The 19496-nt window shown below is 42.3% G+C and overlaps 2 protein-coding genes and 1 long non-coding RNA gene across 7 annotated transcripts in view; 1 reads left to right on the top strand and 2 right to left on the bottom strand.

The window, feature by feature from the left end:
* The first annotated feature begins 1812 nt into the window (after nt 1–1812).
* Nucleotides 1813–7814, top strand: dynlt2b (dynein light chain Tctex-type 2B). The gene is made up of 5 exons (XM_042056253.1): nt 1813–2011; nt 2328–2461; nt 2584–2653; nt 7037–7100; nt 7372–7814. Exons 1-5 carry the CDS (start codon nt 1953–1955, stop codon nt 7417–7419), a joined length of 375 nt encoding a protein of 124 aa, XP_041912187.1. The 5' UTR covers nt 1813–1952; the 3' UTR covers nt 7420–7814.
* Nucleotides 7815–12839: 5025 nt separating this feature from the next.
* On the bottom strand, nt 12840–15041 carry LOC121677509. The gene is made up of 2 exons (XR_006021016.1): nt 14846–15041; nt 12840–14609 (listed from the first exon to the last, which is right to left on the bottom strand). It is a non-coding gene; the product is annotated as an uncharacterized LOC121677509 (long non-coding RNA).
* A 1717-nt stretch (nt 15042–16758) lies between these two features.
* The window catches only part of LOC121677505 (phosphatidylinositol 3-kinase regulatory subunit beta-like), an 88222-nt gene continuing 85484 nt past the window's right edge, over nt 16759–19496 (bottom strand). For 3 of the 5 annotated variants that reach the window (XM_042056246.1, XM_042056245.1, XM_042056247.1), the window contains exon 16: nt 16759–17029. In XM_042056246.1, coding sequence (XP_041912180.1) covers nt 16834–17029 — 196 coding nt within the window. In that variant the 3' untranslated portion in view covers nt 16759–16833. The remainder of the gene's footprint in view (nt 17030–19496) is intronic. The other 2 variants (XM_042056248.1, XM_042056249.1) reach the window with 1 other exon arrangement.

The following is a 19496-nucleotide window of genomic DNA, read 5'->3' as shown; positions in this document are numbered from 1 at the left end:
AATTTCCGAATGATCAACACACTCCTGGCAAATCATACACATGTATGGCTATTATTTACAGTATTTTGCCAACTCTCTGGCACACTTTCTCATGTGAAAACTGTTTTAGATAATTAGTTCACTTTGCAATCAGCCTAAGCACTAGGGAGCAAGAAGAGTGAGAAGAGAAAGAAATAGCCTTTTACAGACAAAAAAAACAGTCTGTGGGGGATATTGTCATGTCAGGCCTGGATACGGCATTCCAGAATATATTTTTCCCGGTGCCTTGGACTAGGACATTGCATGTGATGTAGACGGAATTTTGAGAGAGACGACACGATGTAGACTGATTTGTTTTGTCTCAGTGAAATTGCTATTTTGTGTTTTGACTTGGAAAAAAACACACTTGTGTTTGTTTTGATGTGTGTAAATAAATACCAATACTTGAAGTTTGGATCCCTGTACGTTTACAGAACGACAAAAGTATGACCTCAAACTGACATAGTCTACCTTGTTCACAGAGAAAGCAAAAGCCAGATGTGTTTTTATTCAGACCATCAGTGTGTAGTTGGCACATTGTGTGCTTACTATTGTGATGGCTTGTGTTTACTGTTTGATACGAAAACATCATTTTTACGAAGGTGTGAAGAGTTAAGCAAGGTGTGTTAGCTTTTGCAAGAGAACTACAGTGTTTTGCTGATTGGGTGAAAGGTTTTCCTATTTGTGTGTAGAGTTTTGCAAAAATAGCCAAAGTTACAAAAAATGTGCTTAAGCAATCAGAAAAAACTGTAATGCAGAGCAGACTTACTGTCAAACACTCTGAAGTTGCTGCTGTTTTTTGTAGCATCTTTTTTGCACAAAACTCTGGAATTTGAAGTTGCTGCTGTTTTTTTGTATATAGCATTTTTTTTGCACTCCGACAACACATATTTTGCATTATTGGATTTTTGCTTCCTGCTGTATCACAACACACATTTTTGCTGCCTGTGACATTGTGTTTTTGTCTTGTGATCTTGTTGTTGTTTAGTGTTTAGGAAAAGGAAAAATGTCCTTAATCACTTTTTTACTGTTGTGATAGGAAATGTCTTATCTGTTAAGCATTTTCTTCTTCACTGTGGGACAGAGAGAAACACACTTTCGATTCCTCTGCATGTTTAGTATGGACCCTTTCAAGAGAGTTCCATTATCAGCATTATAGTTGGCCCCACAAGACTTCCGTTTTAACATTCCATATGTTATCTTGAGGAAGTAGATTGGGGCCCAAAAAGAACGTTCAAGGATTGTTTTTGTTTTTATTGTTGAAAGGGTCTATATGTGAAGAATTTGACAATAAAGCTGACTTGACTTGACACGTGCTACTATATCTCGATATGATGGTTGTTTACTGCCACCTGGTGGACACTGGAGTTCCTGCAGTTGCAGACTTGTGGTTTCCACTTCTGGGCTGCAAAAAAAAGGCTGACATTTTTTTACATGATGGGCTTAAAATGGCCAAAAGGAAACAACAAATGTCTTACTTGTGTGAGGTCAGTCGTCTAGATAGCCTATGTATTCACAGAATAAAGTCAATGCATGGCACATGTCTCGTATAGGCCCAGGCCTATCTTGAATAAAAAAATGTTCAAATATAATATGCTGTAGTAATACAATTTACAGGGTATGTGAAACTCAAATGGTATAAAAACGTTTACTTGCCTTTGGCTACACATGTGTGAATGTACTGTACAAATGGTTTGAGAAAAGTTCACATGGATCTGGTATGTTTACCACTCCCGTCCAGTTAGGGGCAGTAAAGCACAGTTGGGCTACTTGATCTGATGAGTGTACGAGAAAAGGAGTTGTTATGGTAACATCAGTATCCTCTAACGCTATAACAGGCAAAGATCATCTGATTTGCAAGTGGGATGAAATACGTTTACATCTGTTTAGCTGGTCGCTAGCGTCAACACAGTTGTATTAATTTTTAATTTGTAATGGAGGGAGCTGAGTCGGGAGCTAACACCTATCTCATCAGGCCAAATTACCAGCACAAGTAAGAGTCAGATTATTATGATCTAGCTTCTAGGAAGCTAACGTTAACATTACATCGGCATTAACGCTAACGTTAACATTACTTTCCCCTAGCAGCTAAAACAGCGTAAATAGAGCGATAATTATGCTAGCTCACTTATCTAGCACCTAGTTAACGTTACGGCTACGTATTTAGCTGTGCGAGCGATAACGTTTAACGTTAACGTTATTGTTATTGGTGACGTTAGTCAGCTAGCTTGATGGCCAGTAACGTTACCCGTGTGTAACGATTACTAACAGTTCACGTAATCCCATCGCACTTGCTTACCTTCCTGCAGGTTCAAGGCAGGAGTTGTGAAGGAGTGCATTCGGGAGATTTTGAGGGATAATCTCACAGGTCTAAAGTACGACCCGCAACAGAGTCCTATTTTATCCAAAACACTAGCAGACACTATTAAAGAGAAACTTAAGGGTGAGTGTGTTTCAGGTGTTATAGGTGAAGCATATATTCAATGCTCTTGAGCTATTCTGTTCACAGTTGAGTAACGTAGATACGAAGCTATAAATTGACACTCAGTTGGTTCCTTTCTTTAGAAGTGGGATTTGAACGTTACAAGATGGTTGTACAAGTCGTGCTTGGGGAGCAACGAGGAGAAGGCGTCAAGTGAGTAAAGCAACCTATTGTAGGTTATGCAACAACAATATTGGCGAAACTAAATGATTGAAATAAAACATAATGATATCAATGGTGCATTTTGCCCATGTTCAGGGTGGAAAGTAAAGAAGAAAGATTTGCATAAGTCAAATTGGTGTTTTTAAAAAGAAGGGATCATGTAGCCTGGCGAGCCAGACCCACATTAAAATGTAGGGTCTGGGCACTCACCGTTCGCAGTGCTCAGTCCGAGGGGCGGGATAATCAGTTGCCTTTCAAATTCCCTCTGCACGCAATAGGACGCAATAGGATATTTGTTTTCAAGTAGCAGGAAATTCAAGCCAAACCGTTGCAACTCTGCCATCAATCATTATATTAAGCCCACTAAACGACTCTATACACGATTTCAATGACCTGATTAAGTTTCGATTTCTGGAGCTCACAAGCCAACAGAGAGTTGCTAGACTAGCCCTGGCAGCAAATGTAATTTGCTGTCGCTAGGGGCGCGTCTAGATTTCTAGGCTAGGGATCATGTAGAATAAATAACAAATAAAAAATAAAAAATCTTTGTATATTAACCACAAGTTGTTTGGGAGCTGTGAAAATGAGAACCAAAATGATTTTTCAGATTTGTGAGGTCTGCTGTTCAGACCCTGATGGGATTTATTTTCTGTTCATTGCTTGTTCAGAGTGTTTCTACTTATCTCAGTAAAGAAAATAAATCAAGAGCCTATGTTGAGTACAAATATGTCTTCTGAAGGCATAAACAGAGCCCAGCCAAAAACTCCAATACAATTTTTATCAACTTTGAGGGACAGTGTGACAGAGTGCATATGGAGTTACATTTGTTCCACTTTTATGAGCGAGCAGTAGCACAATTTGAGCACAGACAAATATTTTGAGCTAGCACACAAATTATATTTTGAGGAAAAATGAAACTCGAGCACAAAAAAACTTGTAGTTGAGCAAACAGGAATCTATGTTGTGCTCCACAAATGTCTTTGCCTGTTTGCTAATATCAATATGTATGTGCAACATAAGCCCCCTTTCTTTCAGTTTCACTGTACGTGCTCACATAAAATGTTCCTCCGCTCGCTCGGGAGATCTGTCACGCTCGCTCAACTTCATCTGTGTGCTCCCTCAAAATTGTCGACAGCGTTACGTTTGTTCCACAATTGTCAACCAATCAGAAAATTCAGGGGCTGAAGTCCAATTCTCATTGGCTGCTGAAGTCCACAACGCCTAGCTTCATTTACTAGTGTCAGTGGGAATCGGGAATGGTAAATCATGCTGGTCTCTCAACGCATAAAGTTAGGTAGACGTTGTAACCGTGTTGTAAATCCAACAATACCCATATTTATGATTATCGCAATAATGTCACGTTTTTACATGGCATAGGCCTATATGCAGTTGTTTGATTGCACGCATGTTTGCATTTTGCAAGGTCTATTTTCTTACGTCTGTCTGTCCCGCCTTCAACACTTTTACATATTGCCTTCAGCGCTGCGCAGCCTCAGGTCAGCTCACTTCACCTTCTTAGCGAACGGTAGTGTCACACGAAGTTAGCTAAACTGTTAGAATGAGCAACAAAAAACAAGCATCTTTAGCAGGTCACTGGCCAGAGTGTTTGAGTTGTGAGAGCAGAAAAAAAGTCACCGTTAGCTGCACATTTTAGTGATGAGGACTGGGTGTCAAAACTCGCTTACCTGTGTGACATATTCGGGTTGCTTAATGACCTCAACCTGTCACTCCAGGGGAGAATGACGACTGTCTTTAAACTTTCAGATAAAGTCGCTGCATTTAAAGCCAAGCTTGATTTGTGGGGACGACGAGTGGACCGGGGTGTATTTGATATGTTCCAAACAGTAGTGGGGTTTTGGGAGAGGCTGAGGCAGGGCCCTTTCTCTCGCAGCTGGTGCGCGATCACCTTGTTGCGCTTTCAAATGAGTTTGAGCGTTACTTCCCATCCTCCAAAGATCCACGGCAAACCAATGAGTGGGTCCGCAACCCATTTGTCAATATCCCGAATAGTCCTAACTTGTCAGCGCAGGAGGAAGAGCAGTTTATCGAAATTGCACTTAAGAGTGTGTATAAGGAAACCTCTCTGGCGGGTTTTTGGATCAAAACCAAAGCAGAATATCCCGAGAGCGCTGAAAACGTTGCTACCATTTCCCACCACGTATCTATGCGAGGCCGGGTTACTGTCTTCCATCACCCCCAGATGGAACCTTCTTGTTGCAGGGAAACAAGCACAGGGCTCCCACTGATTATATTCGTAATGCACATTTAGTTCCCATGTTTTGTTCCCATATTTTGTTAATATGCATGTTCACACTTATAGATGTAGCTTCAAGTTGTTCAATATTCATAGTTCATATTGTTCAATTTTCACTTCTTCAAGTTCACGTTTTTCACATGTTTAAGAGATCGTTACCTTCACTGTTCATACATAACTGGAGCTAGTTCTTTTCAAGTAATGCATGCACAACACATATGGAACATGGAACATGGAACCCCCGACCCCCCCAGCCGGTCCGTAAAAAAAATTGGAAACAAACCGGTCCATGGTACATAAAAGGTTGGGGACCCCTGTCTTAGATCACAGAACAGCCAGGTATTATGCATACCTTCTACTCACACCAAACAGGGTGAAGCAGCTTTTAGCCACCATGCAGTCCAGATATGGAACAAACTCCCTGAGCACATTAAGACTGCTCCAACCATTGCCACTTTTAAAGCCCAATTGAAGACCACCCTCTTCTCTATGCCTTTTTCCTGTTTTTAATTTATTTTTATTGCTTTTATTGTTTTTACTTATTCTACTATTTTATTGCATTTATTGTTTTTACCTATTCTGCTTTTTTATTGCTTTTATTGTTTTTACTTATTCTACTACTGTGATATGTTTTATACCTGTTTACTTTTATTTGAGGTAATGCCTTAGCACATTGTGTCTACCTGGGGTATGAAATGCGCTATATAAATAAATTGCCTTGCCTTGCCTAAATAGACTCGATTTTTTAGGACTTGAGACTTGCTTGATCAACATGTATAAAATACTTGACCTGACTTTGACTTGCTATTCAGGACTTGAGACTTGACTTAGACTTGAAACAAATAACTTAAATTGACTTGACTTTTTATTTTTTCCATAGATATTAAGGAGTTAACTTTACGATTTTAGAAAATCTGCTTTCTAATGTTAATAATAATAATTTTTGGCTACACAGATGATGTATCTGACAACTCAAAGGAGAAATGAACAGCAGTCTGCAAGTGCGCAAATTAGCGACATAACTACCACCACGTCGATTTTCATCTGTCAGAAGTTAGAAGTTAGAAGTTAGAAACCTAACGTCAAATTTGAGGCATGTTAAGAGTTGGCTTTGAATCTATTATGCTTTTTAGTTAACACGATATTAGGTTAAAATGTGTGAAATGGCAAAGTGAAACCTTTTCTTGTCCAAGTTTAATCTTGATATGCTGGCAAAAATGTTGCCAATGTAACCTAAAGTAGGCTAAGCGCTTCTCTCTCTCCCTCCCTCTTAAACACGTCCCTGTTCCATTCGTTACAGCTTAGCCGTAACAACAGTCAGTAGGCCTAGCTAACTGCCAGCAATCAGCATAAAAAAAAATTGCTTACCGGTACTTCACATGCTAGGCTTAAGTATAATATGATATAGCATTGATGGTCCTAAACCCTCCTAAAACCCATTGCTCCATCGTGCTTGTCAAAGTTTGGCAGTGACGTCGGCGGCAGTGTTTGATTGGTTAGTTCACTTTTTCAACATTATGCATATATGTATATGCACATATACATTACAGGTGTAACTTGAACTGTTTGAATATATTTTCATGATTTGATGTAGCTTACCTAATATTTGAGGCTTATTGAAACAATAATAGGGTATTTTATAATAGGTCTACTTGAAATACATTTAATTTAATTGGTATACATTTAATCTTATTCTATAAGCCGTTGAGATGTATGTGGTTTGAATGAATACAATGTCTATTTGTTTGTTACAAATAAAACTCCAGCAGTTCATAACTAGCCTACCTGTAGCTTATTTTAAAATGAAAATATGGGTATATTATCATGAATTTGTACGATTTGGCTATGACTTGACTTGCTTGACCCAAGCTATGACTTGACTTGACCCAAGCTATGACTTGACTTGCTTGACCCAAGCTATGACTTGACTTGACTTGCTTCATTGTCACAAAGAATGACTTGGACTTACTTGAGACTTCACCACCTCGAACGTGCATTTCTTCCTGTGAACCAAACGCCATGTCGTCCATTATCCCTCGTCCACACTATTATCCCCTACCTAATCTTTTCAGGATGGCTGCTCGCGCCCTACCTAATCTTTATTTGTTTTGTCTTTTCAGGATGGCTGCTCGCTGTTTCTGGGATGCAGACACAGACAGCTACGCTCAGGATATATTCATGAACGTAAGTTATGCTAGCTGCTGTAATACGCTACCGTGTGATAAATCCCAATAAAGTGCCTGACTGTGAACCTGCTGTTGTAATACGCTACCGTGTGATAAATCCCAGTAAAGTGCCTGGTTGTAATACGCTACCGTGTGATAAATCCCAATAATGTGCCTGTTGTAATATGCTACCGTGTGATAAATCCCAATAACGTGCCTGGCTGTAATACGCTACCGTGTGATAAATCCCAATAACGTGCTAATCTGGCTAATCTGCTGTTGTACCTCAGGAGAGCCTGTTCTGCGTGGCGGCCGCGTTTGGAAGCTACTACTACTGAGCACAGGACGAGGACGCCACAGGCCCAGTGGATCTGCGAGCCTGCTGTGGGAGTGGAGAGGAGGACGAAGCTTCCCAGCCGTCGCGCCGCTGTCTGGACACGCGCATGTGGCCTAGAGAACTGCGCCTGGAGGCGTGCGTGCTCAGCAGAAGGGTTTAGTAGCGGACGCAAGGAACAGAGGACATGAACTTGGCCTGTGTCTGGGTCACTGTTCTGGCAAGCTTCAACTTCATTTAGAAAGAAAGAGACAGAGATTCTAGAACAAAACCTAGACGGTTATTTATGAGTTAAACATAGAAAAATATTGTCAGGTCATGTGATTCATACCATATACAATCAATCTTTATTCCAGCAGTGTTTGCAATGTTGAATAAAAGTTAGTAACATCCACCTAACTATGTACTGTAGTAGGCTACATATTCCATCCTTCCTTCTAAGTTAACAAAAACACAATGATAATGATTACTGTAATAATGACCGCATAAAATGAATTTATGTGTACATTTAGTGACAGTACACCCATCGGCCTGTAGATGGCGGTCTTGAGTGAAGGGTTACTGGTAGAGTATGATGAGGAGCTACAAGGCAGGACTGTCTCTCTCACTCTCACACTCACACACACTCTCTCACACACTCTCTCTCACACACTCACACACACACTCTCACTCACACACTCTCACTCACACACACACTCACTCTCACACACACACTCACACACACACTCACACACTCTCTCACACACTCACTCTCACACACACTCTCTCACACACTCACTCTCACACACTCTCTCTCACACACACTCTCTCTCACACACACACTCACACACTCTCTCACACACACTCACACACTCTCTCTCACACACTCACACTCTCTCTCACACACTCACACACTCTCTCTCACACACTCACACTCTCTCTCACACACTCACACTCTCTCTCACACACACACTCTCTCACACACACTCTCTCACATACTCTCACACTCTCACACACACACACTCTCTCACACACTCACGGCTGCACCAGGGATGCAAACACGGCGGTTTCCGGCGCCTCCCGCTTTTTCCACGTTAGTTTGGGTGACTTGTGTGAATCGTGCAGATCCGAAGAGTTTTTTTAGGGAGGGGGAGGGGGGGGGGGGGGTCTGATCAGGGATGCTTTCCGGCACCTCTAGCTTTTTTCACGTCATATACCGCAGGCTACCAGAGGAACCAGGGCAGCATCTCTCATATGGGCCTGCTGGTTAATGTCCACTCATCTGATAATATTTGATCGTGTAGCAAAGGAGCAGTAGCCTATCGTTCTGATAGCAGCAAAGAAAATATAGGCTAGCCTACGCTCACTCCGTTAGGAGAGGAGGCAAATATAGGCTAGCCTACGCTCACTCCGTTAGAAGGCAAATATAGGCTAGCCTACGCTCACTCTGTTAGGAGGCAACTGTCTGAGTTCGCGCTATCTTGCCTCCACATTATACTTCAGCTGGAAGTTTTAACACGCAACTGTGGACTTGATTAGTGTGTAAGCTTTCGTTCAGCTGATGCTGGCGCTGCCATCTGACTGATCATTCAGAACCGTACAATGATAAAGTATAGTATGGTAAGTATATATACTCTTTTGATCCCGTGAGGGAAATTTGGTCTCTGCATTTATCCCAATCCGTGAATTAGGGAAACAAACTCAGCACACAGTGAACACACAATGAGGTGAAGCACACACTAATCCCGGCGCAGTGAGCTGCCTGCTACAACAGCGGCGCTCGGGGAGCAGTGAGGGGTTAGGTGCCTTGCTCAAGGGCACTTCAGCCATTCCTACTGGCAGAGCCGGACAGTAACGGAGTACATTTACTTGAGTACAATTTTGAGGGATCTGTACTTTACTCGAGTATCATTTTTGGGGAGTACTTTAGTGTGTACTTTAGGAGTGACTGTACTCAAGTACATTTGAGAGGCAAATATTGTACTCTTTACTCCACTACATTTCTATCCATAACCGTGAGTACCCGTTACTACTTCTAAAAAAAAAAAGGAAAAAAGAAAAATCTCGGAAACCCTCAATTTGTTGCTTCCCTCTCAAACGTGATTGGATTGTGCAGGCGCCACTGATTGGGACAGCCTATCAGCAATCACCTTCAGCTTTCCGGCAAAGTCAACTCCATGGTCAGATTTAGATAAGAGACGCAACCATGGACGAAACAATGGATGAAGACGCAGCAGGTCCATCCCGGGAATGTGCCAACCTGTGGCCCCACCTCGCCAGACTATTTCAATTTTCTGAACAAGTTAATGATAGTTTTCACTTCAAGTGTTTCAATTACAAAATAGTATTTTGTATTTGAAATACGTATTTTAAATACATGTATTAGAAATACTGCCCATCCCTGGCAACATGGTAAAAAGATGAAAATGACTTGATTTTACTTCCAATTCATTTTACATTCTCCAAGGTATAAGCATTAACATTTTTCATAACTACATGTAGGACGTTTCTGTACATAAATGTAAGCACTGTGGCAGTACTAATGCAATATTTAGAAAATGTAGGCTACTCTTGATACTCAAGTACTTTTAAAAACAAGTACTTCAGTACTTTTACTTAAGTAGACATCTGACTGTTGTACTTTTACTTGTACTTGAGTAAAATTTAGCAAAGGGTATCTGTACTTTTACTCAAGTAATGAAACTGTGTACTCTGTCCACCTCTGCCTACTGGTCGGGATTCGAACTGGCAACCCTCTGGTTACAAGTCCGAAGCGCTAACCAGTAGGCCACGGCTGCCCCTAATTACCTAATTATTAATTAGGCTGTACCCTAAATGATTCCGCCTATCAGTAACGAAGTTCGAACTAGTCATAGACAGTACCCGACAATTTTTTTTTTATGTAACCTAGGCCTAGTATCTAATGTTATGTGGGAATTGCAAGAAAACGAGTGAAAACAATTCCTTCCTTTAACCACGCAATTGCGGTAGGAAAACTGAATCAAAGACGGCGCTGTCCATAAAAAAAAACAGCATGGAGTTAAAACAATTTAAAGTCCCAGACATTTAAAGGGACAGCGATCACTCAAGACATAGACCTACACCACAACTGAGTAATGAATGTAAAATCCTTTGAATTGCTACAAAAACACTGCATTTAGATGACAACTGTGTATAGACACACGCTAATCTAGCCAATGGTGAATTAAATATATAGCATTCACATTTAAAGCATTCAATAGCCTAAACTTGATACAAGGATACAAGGATACAAGGAAGTTTATTGTCACATGATTATAGTTACTGGAAGTAAGAAATGCAGTGAAATTATGTCTGGTGTCAGCCTATTTGTGCATTAATGGGGGGGGGGGGGGGTAAAAAGTGCAGTAGAAGAGGGGTTTAGTAGATTAAGTGGCAAGGGCTGCATAAAAAAAGGTGGGGGAGGATTGGGATTGGGTGGGGGGCACCAACAAGGAGCACCCAAGAGCAACAGGGGCAAGGAAAAACTCCCTTACCAAGGAAGAAACCTTGGGCAGATCCACGGCTCAAGGGGCTAACCCAACTGCCAGGGGTCTTGGTGTGTGTGTTGGGGGGATGACAGGGGAGATGGGATAGTGTGCTGTGTATGTGGGGAGAGGGCAGTGTGCAATATGTGTGTTGGAGAAGCTTCCTCATGAGACAATGTGCTGTGTATTGGGGGGGGGGGGGGGGGGGCAGTGTGCTGTAAGTATGTTGGGGATGTGTGTTGGAGAAGCTTCCTGATGAAATAATGTGCTGTGTATGTAGGGGGGGGGCAGGGACTTACTATTGCAAGCAGAGTACTGTATGTAATGTATGTGAGTGATGACAGTGAAGATGTGTGTGTGGGCGGGAGGGGAGTGGAGCAGTGACTGTGTGTGTGTGTGTGTGTGTAGTGTGTAGGTGGGTAGGTGGGGGCAGTGTGCTGTAAGTATGTAGAGGATGTGTGTTGGAGAAGATCCTGAAGACAATGTGCTGTGTATGTGGGGGGGGGGGGGGGCAGTGTGCAGCAAGTATGTAGAGGAGGCTTACTGTAGCAAGCAGTGTGCTGTATGTATGTGAAGTGATGACAGTGATGATGTAAGTGTGTGTGTTGGGGGGGGGGGTCAGGGACTTACTATTGCTCAATCAAATACTATTGATCAATCAAAGTTAAATTTGTGTGTGATGTCTGTATGCTACTGAGACCTTGAATTTCCCCTTGGAGATCAATAAAGTATCTATCTATCTATCTATCTAAATTGCTCTCATAAAAGGAACAGCAGGCCTACAGAATATTCCAAATAGGCTAGTTTCCTTTCACATTGGCAGAAAACTTTACCTCAGTCCATCTTACATTAGCTCAGGCCCAGATAATCCTGTGTCATTTCTGTATCATGTCTAAACACATTGTCTTCTTTGAATGGTAAAGTTTACTAGCCTGTAAAATCCCAACTCATTCAGGAAGTGAATAGTCTGGTGACTCATGATTGGGATTAATTTCCAACACTTGCATCGCGACGCCACTAACGTTGAAATCATTGGTCCAGCCTTACCAATCACATTGATCAGAGATTCCTAACGTTACTTCCTACTTCGCCTAAACTTTACAAGCTGACAATAAACAGCATCAACAGTCAGGAAACCATTTATGTGGGTCTTTGATGTTTGCAGGGTGTTGCTGCTACTGTTTATCACAATAAGTTTCGGTTTCGTCTTCCCCTCTTGTCGCTGATCGACCTTACATTTTTCTTGTCTGAGGAAAACGTTAGTGAATTATCTAGTGAATTAGAATGGGCGGGGCCAGGCTAAGAGTTTACACTAGCATTTGTCATAGACAATGGTTATCAGTTTTCCTGAAATAAAAAGTGTGGTTTTAATGCAGTGCCATCTGAGGTCCTAAAGACCATGGCCGTCCAATATTGTTTCTTTGCAATTATTTGTAATTTTATGTTGACAAGCATTATTCTTATATTGTTTTATCAGTTGCACACACAGGTTTACAGAGTGATGAATACCTCCACATCTTTACTTCTAATTCTGCTCCTCTGGGGTGCTATTTTTAGACCCAATCATAGTGCCAGTTAACCTAGTTACCGGTAGTTATGAAATGTTCCTCCTTTTGTTGTTTTTGTCATTACACAACTTTCCCAGCATTTTGTTGCCCCCGTACAAACTGTTTCTCCTTGTTTTATTTTCCATCAATGCATCAAATGTTGAAAATGACAAATTTGACTATGTCCTTTTTGCAGCTAAATATGGGTTTAAATGATTTGCAGATTATCACATTCTGTTTTTATTTGCATTTTACACAACGTGAAAAGTTTTTTCTGATTTGGGGTTGTATGTAGCTTTAAATCTCATAGTATTCACAATGCTGGCCTGTATAGGTTGTATGATGAGAGGGTTCAGATACTGTACACACACAAACACATATTACTCAATCTGTATTTTTAATCCTAGAATTTATTGTTTTATTGTTTTCCTTAAGTAGTGTACCGAACAAACATAGTAGTCTGAGACAAACATAAGAATAGAGCAAGATGAAACTACGTTTGTTGATATGGTTAAGCACATACAGAACTACGGGACTGTTTGTGAACATAAATAATTGATATGGTTAAGCACATACAGAACTACGGGACTGTTTGTGAACATAAATAATTGATATGGTTTAGCACATACAGAAGGAATGCTGGAATCTACCCAAGATCACGCTGCATGACCAATGGCACTCCCTCTTTCCTGACCAATGGCACTCCCTCTTTCCTGAAGCTGGACCTCCGTCTGCAAGCTCCCTTCACCGTCCAAAGGGCTAGTTATTACGCCGTGTGCTGTAGTTCAGCAAGGCAGCACAAAGCAACAACAAAGTGCAAATGTTGATGCCATTTGCTTTATGCTAATAAAGTAACTTTGACTTTGACTATGCAAAATGTCCTTTAGACAAAACAACAAGACATCCACACATATTTGTATCACAGATCAAATAATCAATCAATCATCACAGATCAAATAATCAATCAATCATCTGGCCAGGTGCCAGGAATGCCACTCTGTCTGATTGCCTTTGTTTTATAGTGTTTTAGATTCACTCTCAATGACAGGAAGAGTAAATGCACGTCAGTAGGCAGTGTGTAAGTACAGCACATTATTTGAAACATCATTAATGGATTTTTTTGGTTTGGTTTAAAAAATAAAATAAAACAGGAGTGGGTGCGGTCACTGTTATGGCCACTTGTGGTGAGAGCAGAGATGGACTCTACAGTCAGTAAAAGATTCAATCTTCAACCAGACCAACGTCTGCTCCTTAAATAAAAAGACAAATCAAAAACACCCTCTGGCTTGCAACATTAAAACACATCTTACACCAACAGAGTAGGACATGAAATATCAACCGTACAAACGTACAGGGTTCTACAGTGCGCAGGGTTCTACAGTGTGCTGGGTTCTACAGTGCGCAGGGTTCTACAAATGTACAGGGTTCTACAGTGTGCTGGGTTCTACAGTGCGCAGGGTTCTACAGTGTGCTGGGTTCTACAGTGTGCAGGGTTCTACAGTGCGCAGGGTTCTACAGTGCGCTGGGTTCTATATGCGCAGGGTTCTACAGTGCGCTTGTTAGTTTAGAGTCGGGGCCCCGTGTTCAACTACTAGGTTATCTGGTGATCGTAAACGTATCCACCCATCGTATTCAGAATACAACAGAATGTTCAAGCTACTGAACTGAATGTAAAACTCTTCTGGTCAGGTAACGGAACACAGACGTGTAATGGCTTTCTCTACGATGACGACGTGGTGTAATGGCTTTCTCTACGATGGCGATGGCCGTCTGGCCCTGCTAATGGCAGTTGGGTCCGCTTGAGAGGGACTCTGAATGTTGTACATGGTTGACTTGTGTTGCCTTCCCACACACACACACAGACGAACATCACACACACCACTCAGGCACATGCAACCTGCTTTGCAAACACTTACCGTGAGGGAAGGAAGTATTTTGTGCAAAATATCTTTTATCATCTCGTCAACTATCTCATGGGTTTCACTTCCCTACATACACAATCACATTCCCTGTTTGGCCATCCCTATACACACCTGCCTATACACACCTGCCATCCCTATACACACCTATACACACCTGCCATCCCTATACACACCTGCCATCCCTATACACACCTATACACACCTGCCATCCCTATACACACCTGCCATACCTATACACACCTGCCATACCTATACACACCTATACACACCTGCCATCCCTATACACACCTGCCATCCCTATACACACCTGTCATACCTATACACACTTGCCATACCTATACACACCTGTCATACCTATACACACTTGCCATACCTATACACACCTGCTATACCTGCCATCCCTATACACACCTGCCATACCTATACACACCTGCTATACCTGCCATACCTATACACACCTGCTATACCTGCCATACCTATACACACCTGCCATCCCTATACACACCTGCCATACCTATACACACCTGCCATACCTATACACACCTATACACACCTGCCATCCCTATATACACCTGCCATACCTATACACACCTGCCATACCTATACATACCTGCTATACCTGCCATCCCTATACACACCTGCCATACCTATACACACCTGCCATACCTATACACACCTATACACACCTGCCATACCTATACACACCTATACACACCTGCCATACCTATACACACCTGCCATACCTATACACACCTGCCACACCTATACACACCTGCCAAAAAAAAACTCAAATCCTGACTAATGAAATGATGAATCAATAAATCAATCAATCAACCAATCAATCAGCCAAGCGATCAATCAATTAGTCAATCAGCCAACCGATCAATCGATTAGTCAATCAGCGTTGTTTAATTGCATGTAGTCCAGGGATCAATCGATTAGTCAATCAGCGTTGTTTAATTGCATGTAGTCCAGGGATCAATGTACGCCACTAAGCTGCAGACAACTCACCAGACGACACCAAACGCACCATCAACTCATTACGTACAATCTCAAGTCATTACACACACACGCACGCTACACACACACAGACCATCTCAAATCATTACACACACACACACACACAGACCATCTCAAATCATTACACGCACATACACACACATGCATGCACACGCACACCATCTCAAATCATTACACACACACGCACGCCACACACCATCTCAACTCATTACACACACACACACACACACACACACACATCGACATGACCACACACACACCATCTCAACTCATTACACACACACACACACACACTGACGTGACCACATACATCCACACACACACACACAAATAACTGAACATTTCTGTCTGTCTGCAGGACATAGACTCCAGTGCCCGCTCCATCACTGGCATTTACTCATAAGGTGCCCGTTCCATCCTAACTGCTGGTATTGCAGCCAAACCCAAACAAACCAAAACAATGCAACTAAAACAGGAACATGAGAACGACGCCCCCTCCTGGCCACCCTGAGCATTGACCCATGCGAGAGCATGCTAGGCTTTGCTGTGCTACATGCTAACCAGAGCGGGGGGGGGGGGGTCATCGGGGGGTCTGGGGTGTGTGCAACGCTATTCTGGAACTAGCCGCCCCCCAACGCTGCAGAGGACTGAAGAGGCAACACACACACACACTGTTTCTGTGTGTGTGTGTGTGTCTAATTGTGTGTGTGTGTGTCTAATCATGTGTTTGTTTGTGTGTCTGTGTGTGTGTGTCTTTCTGTGTGTGTGTGTGTGTGTGTGTCTAATCATGTGTTTGTTTGTGTGTGTGTGTATGTATGTCTGTATGTGTGTCTTTGTATGTGTGTGTGTGTGTGTGTATGTATGTCTGTGTGTGTGTCTTTGTGTGTGTGTGTGTGTGTGTGTGTGTATGTATGTCAGTGTGTGTGTCTTTGTGTGTGTATGTATGTATGTCTGTGTGTGTGTCTTTGTCTGTGTGTGTGTCTTTGTCTGTGTGTGTGTGTGTGTGTTACACTAAAAGTCTCTTTGTGCTGAAGCAGATGGCTGTGTAACAGTGAAGCACCGGGTCCTTCAGAACACTGTGCGTGTGTGTGTGTCCATGTGTGTAGTTATGTGTGTGTGTGTGTGTGGTTATGTGTGTGTGTGTGTGGTTATGTGTGTGTGTGTGTGTGTGTGTGGTTATGTGTGTGTGTGTGTGTGTGTGTGTGTAGTTATGTGTGTGTGTGTGGTTATGTGTGTATGTGTGTCTATGTCCGTGTGTGTGTGTGTGTGGTTATGTGTGTATGTGTGTCCATGTCCGTGTGTGTGTGTGTAGTTATGTGTGTGTGTGTAGTTATGTGTGTGTGTGTGTGGTTATGTGTGTGTGTGTGTCCATGTCCGTGTGTGTGTGTGGTTGTGTGTGTGTGTGTGGTTATGTGTGTGTGTGTGTGTCCATGTCCGTGTGTAGTTATGTGTGTGTGTGTGTTTGAGACAGCAGTGGCCAGGCGAGTGTGACGTTGAGTGCGTCGTTGTGTTGTCCCAGGGAGTTGTGCTGGTAGTGCAACACCAGCTGCTGCAGGGAGCTGTGCAGGTTGTAGGGCTCCGCAAAACCAAAGCCAGACGCCGTACGGAAGATCACACAGTGTTTCACCTCACCGTCCACCCTGCTTAGCACACACATATACACACACACATATATACACACACACACGCACATATACACACACACACACATATACACACACACATATATATACACACACACATATACACACACACATATATACACACACACACGCACATATACACACACACACACATATACACACACACATATATATACACACACACATATACACACACACAACACACACACACACACATATATATACACACACACACACACACACATATATACACACACACACACACACACATATACACACACACAAAGAGAGAGAGAGAGAGAGAGAGAAACAGAGTAATGTGTAGATAGATAGATACTTTATTGATCCCCAAGGGGAAATTCAAGAGTGTAGCAGAGTAGCACTCCAAGGCATTAAGCAAACAGATACAAGCAATTACATAAGAGTGTGTGTGTGTGTGTCCAGGGGCACCGCTAGGGTTGTATTTCATAGTCCGCAGCATGGCCCAGGGCGATAATTACCCCCCGCGCCCCCCCCCCCCCCCCCCCCAAAAAAAAAAAAATGAACGGTGGCTACCCTACACACAGAGGTGTTTCAAGCTTTTGAAAAGTTCTGGGATGAGGGAGATTTCACCCCTGGGATTTTTAAAAAATTCTGGCTGCTAAACACACCATTTCAATTTGGGTGGGACAGAAATACCTTTACAGAGCGAGCAGCTCTGGCCATATCGGCTTTGCTTTAAATGCATTATCACTTCACTACCCAACATGTGACGTGAACATTGCATCAAATGCATTATCGCTTCACTACCCAACACGTGACGTGAACATTGCATCAAATGCATTATCGCTTCACTACCCAACACGCCAACAAGGGAAAGAAAAGAAAAAAGAAACCAATGAGCTGATGTGGCGATTTGTGACAGGCCCAGGTAGCTATGGTAACCTAACAATAAGGATTTGTGATAGGCCCAGGTAGCTATGGTAACCTAACAATAAGGATTTGCGACAGGCCTATAGGCCTAGAGAAAAGACAGCTATGGTCACCTAACAATAAGGATTTGCGACAGGCCCATAGGCCTAGAGAAAAGAGAGCTATGGTCACCTAACAATAAGGATTTGCGACAGGCCCATAGGCCTAGAAAAAAGACAGCTATGGTAACCTAACAATAAGGATTTGCGACAGGCCCAGGCCTAGAGAAAAGACAGCTATGGTCACCTAACAATAAGGATTTGCGACAGGCCCAGGCCTAGAGAAAAGACAGCTATGGTCACCTAACAATAAGGATTTGCGACAGGCCTATAGGCCTAGAGAAAAGACAGCTATGGTCACCTAACAATAAGGATTTGCGACAGGCCCAGGCCTAGAGAAAAGACAGCTATGGTCACCTAACAATAAGGATTTGTGATAAGCCTATAGGCCTAGACAAAAGACAGCTACGGTAACCTAACAATAAGGATTTGCGATAGGCCTATAGGCCTAGACAAAAGACAGCTATGGTAACCTAACAATAAGGATTTGATTACACTGCTGTTTGGTTGTCCCAAACTTTGAGACGATCCGTACTCTACACATTAACTGAATCTTATCAATCTTGAAACCCGAACTGCGATGTTCCAAACAGAGTGACTGTAGAGGATGCAATGCCTAATCTCACTGCTGTCAGCATCATTGCTAAGAACAGTGCGCCTATTAGGCCTACTGTTAAACACCTGAAAAATATTAAGCTGCTGTTTTCTTTTCATGACGAGCACTACGCTTGAATAATTTATGACTGAATGGAACGTTGCGTTTTAAGTGCCAGAACTGCTTATCATGTCGTGATAAAGTTTACACCAATCATCATCTTCTGATGTATCCTTATGTTGAGATGTCCATTCTTTTTGCCCTAGGCTATCATTAGTGCGCGAAGCATGTTTCAATTAAGACAGTACACAAGCTATTTTTATTGTTGTAATATTGAATGATTTCATGAATGAAGCGTTGAAAAATTGTACGCACAGTGTGTACAGGATTACGGCTGGCGGCGCCACTGTGTGTGTCTATGCATGTGTGTGTGTGTGTGAGTGTGTGTGTCTATGCATGTGTGTGTGTGAGTGTGTGTGTGTCTATGCATGTGTGTGTGTGTGAGTGTGTGTGTGTCTATGCAAGTGTCTGCGTGTGTGTAAGTGTATGTGCATGTGTCTCTTCATGTGTATGTGTGCAGTGTTGTGCAACAATAGTTCATGTCAGATGTCATGTCAGCCACATACATCCATACACACACACACACACACACAGGAGTAGATATCGTCTTGAACACGCAGCAGCAACTTCAAATGTGTATTATTATAGTGGATGGAATCCACTATCTTGAAATCTCCTGGCTTCTTCTTATTATAACCTTTTCTTTTTACCTTTTCAAGAATGAATGCGACTCTAACCGCTTAACAGACATGTTGAAATAACCGTTGTGTAGGTCTGGAGTTGGACAAGAGAGTTGTTA

The sequence above is a fragment of the Alosa sapidissima genome, chromosome 12 (genome assembly GCF_018492685.1).
Source record: "Alosa sapidissima isolate fAloSap1 chromosome 12, fAloSap1.pri, whole genome shotgun sequence".
In the NCBI taxonomy this organism is placed as follows: domain Eukaryota; kingdom Metazoa; phylum Chordata; class Actinopteri; order Clupeiformes; family Clupeidae; genus Alosa; species Alosa sapidissima.
Note: the sequence above shows the minus strand (reverse complement) of the source record. Positions and strands in the feature narration are given on the sequence as shown.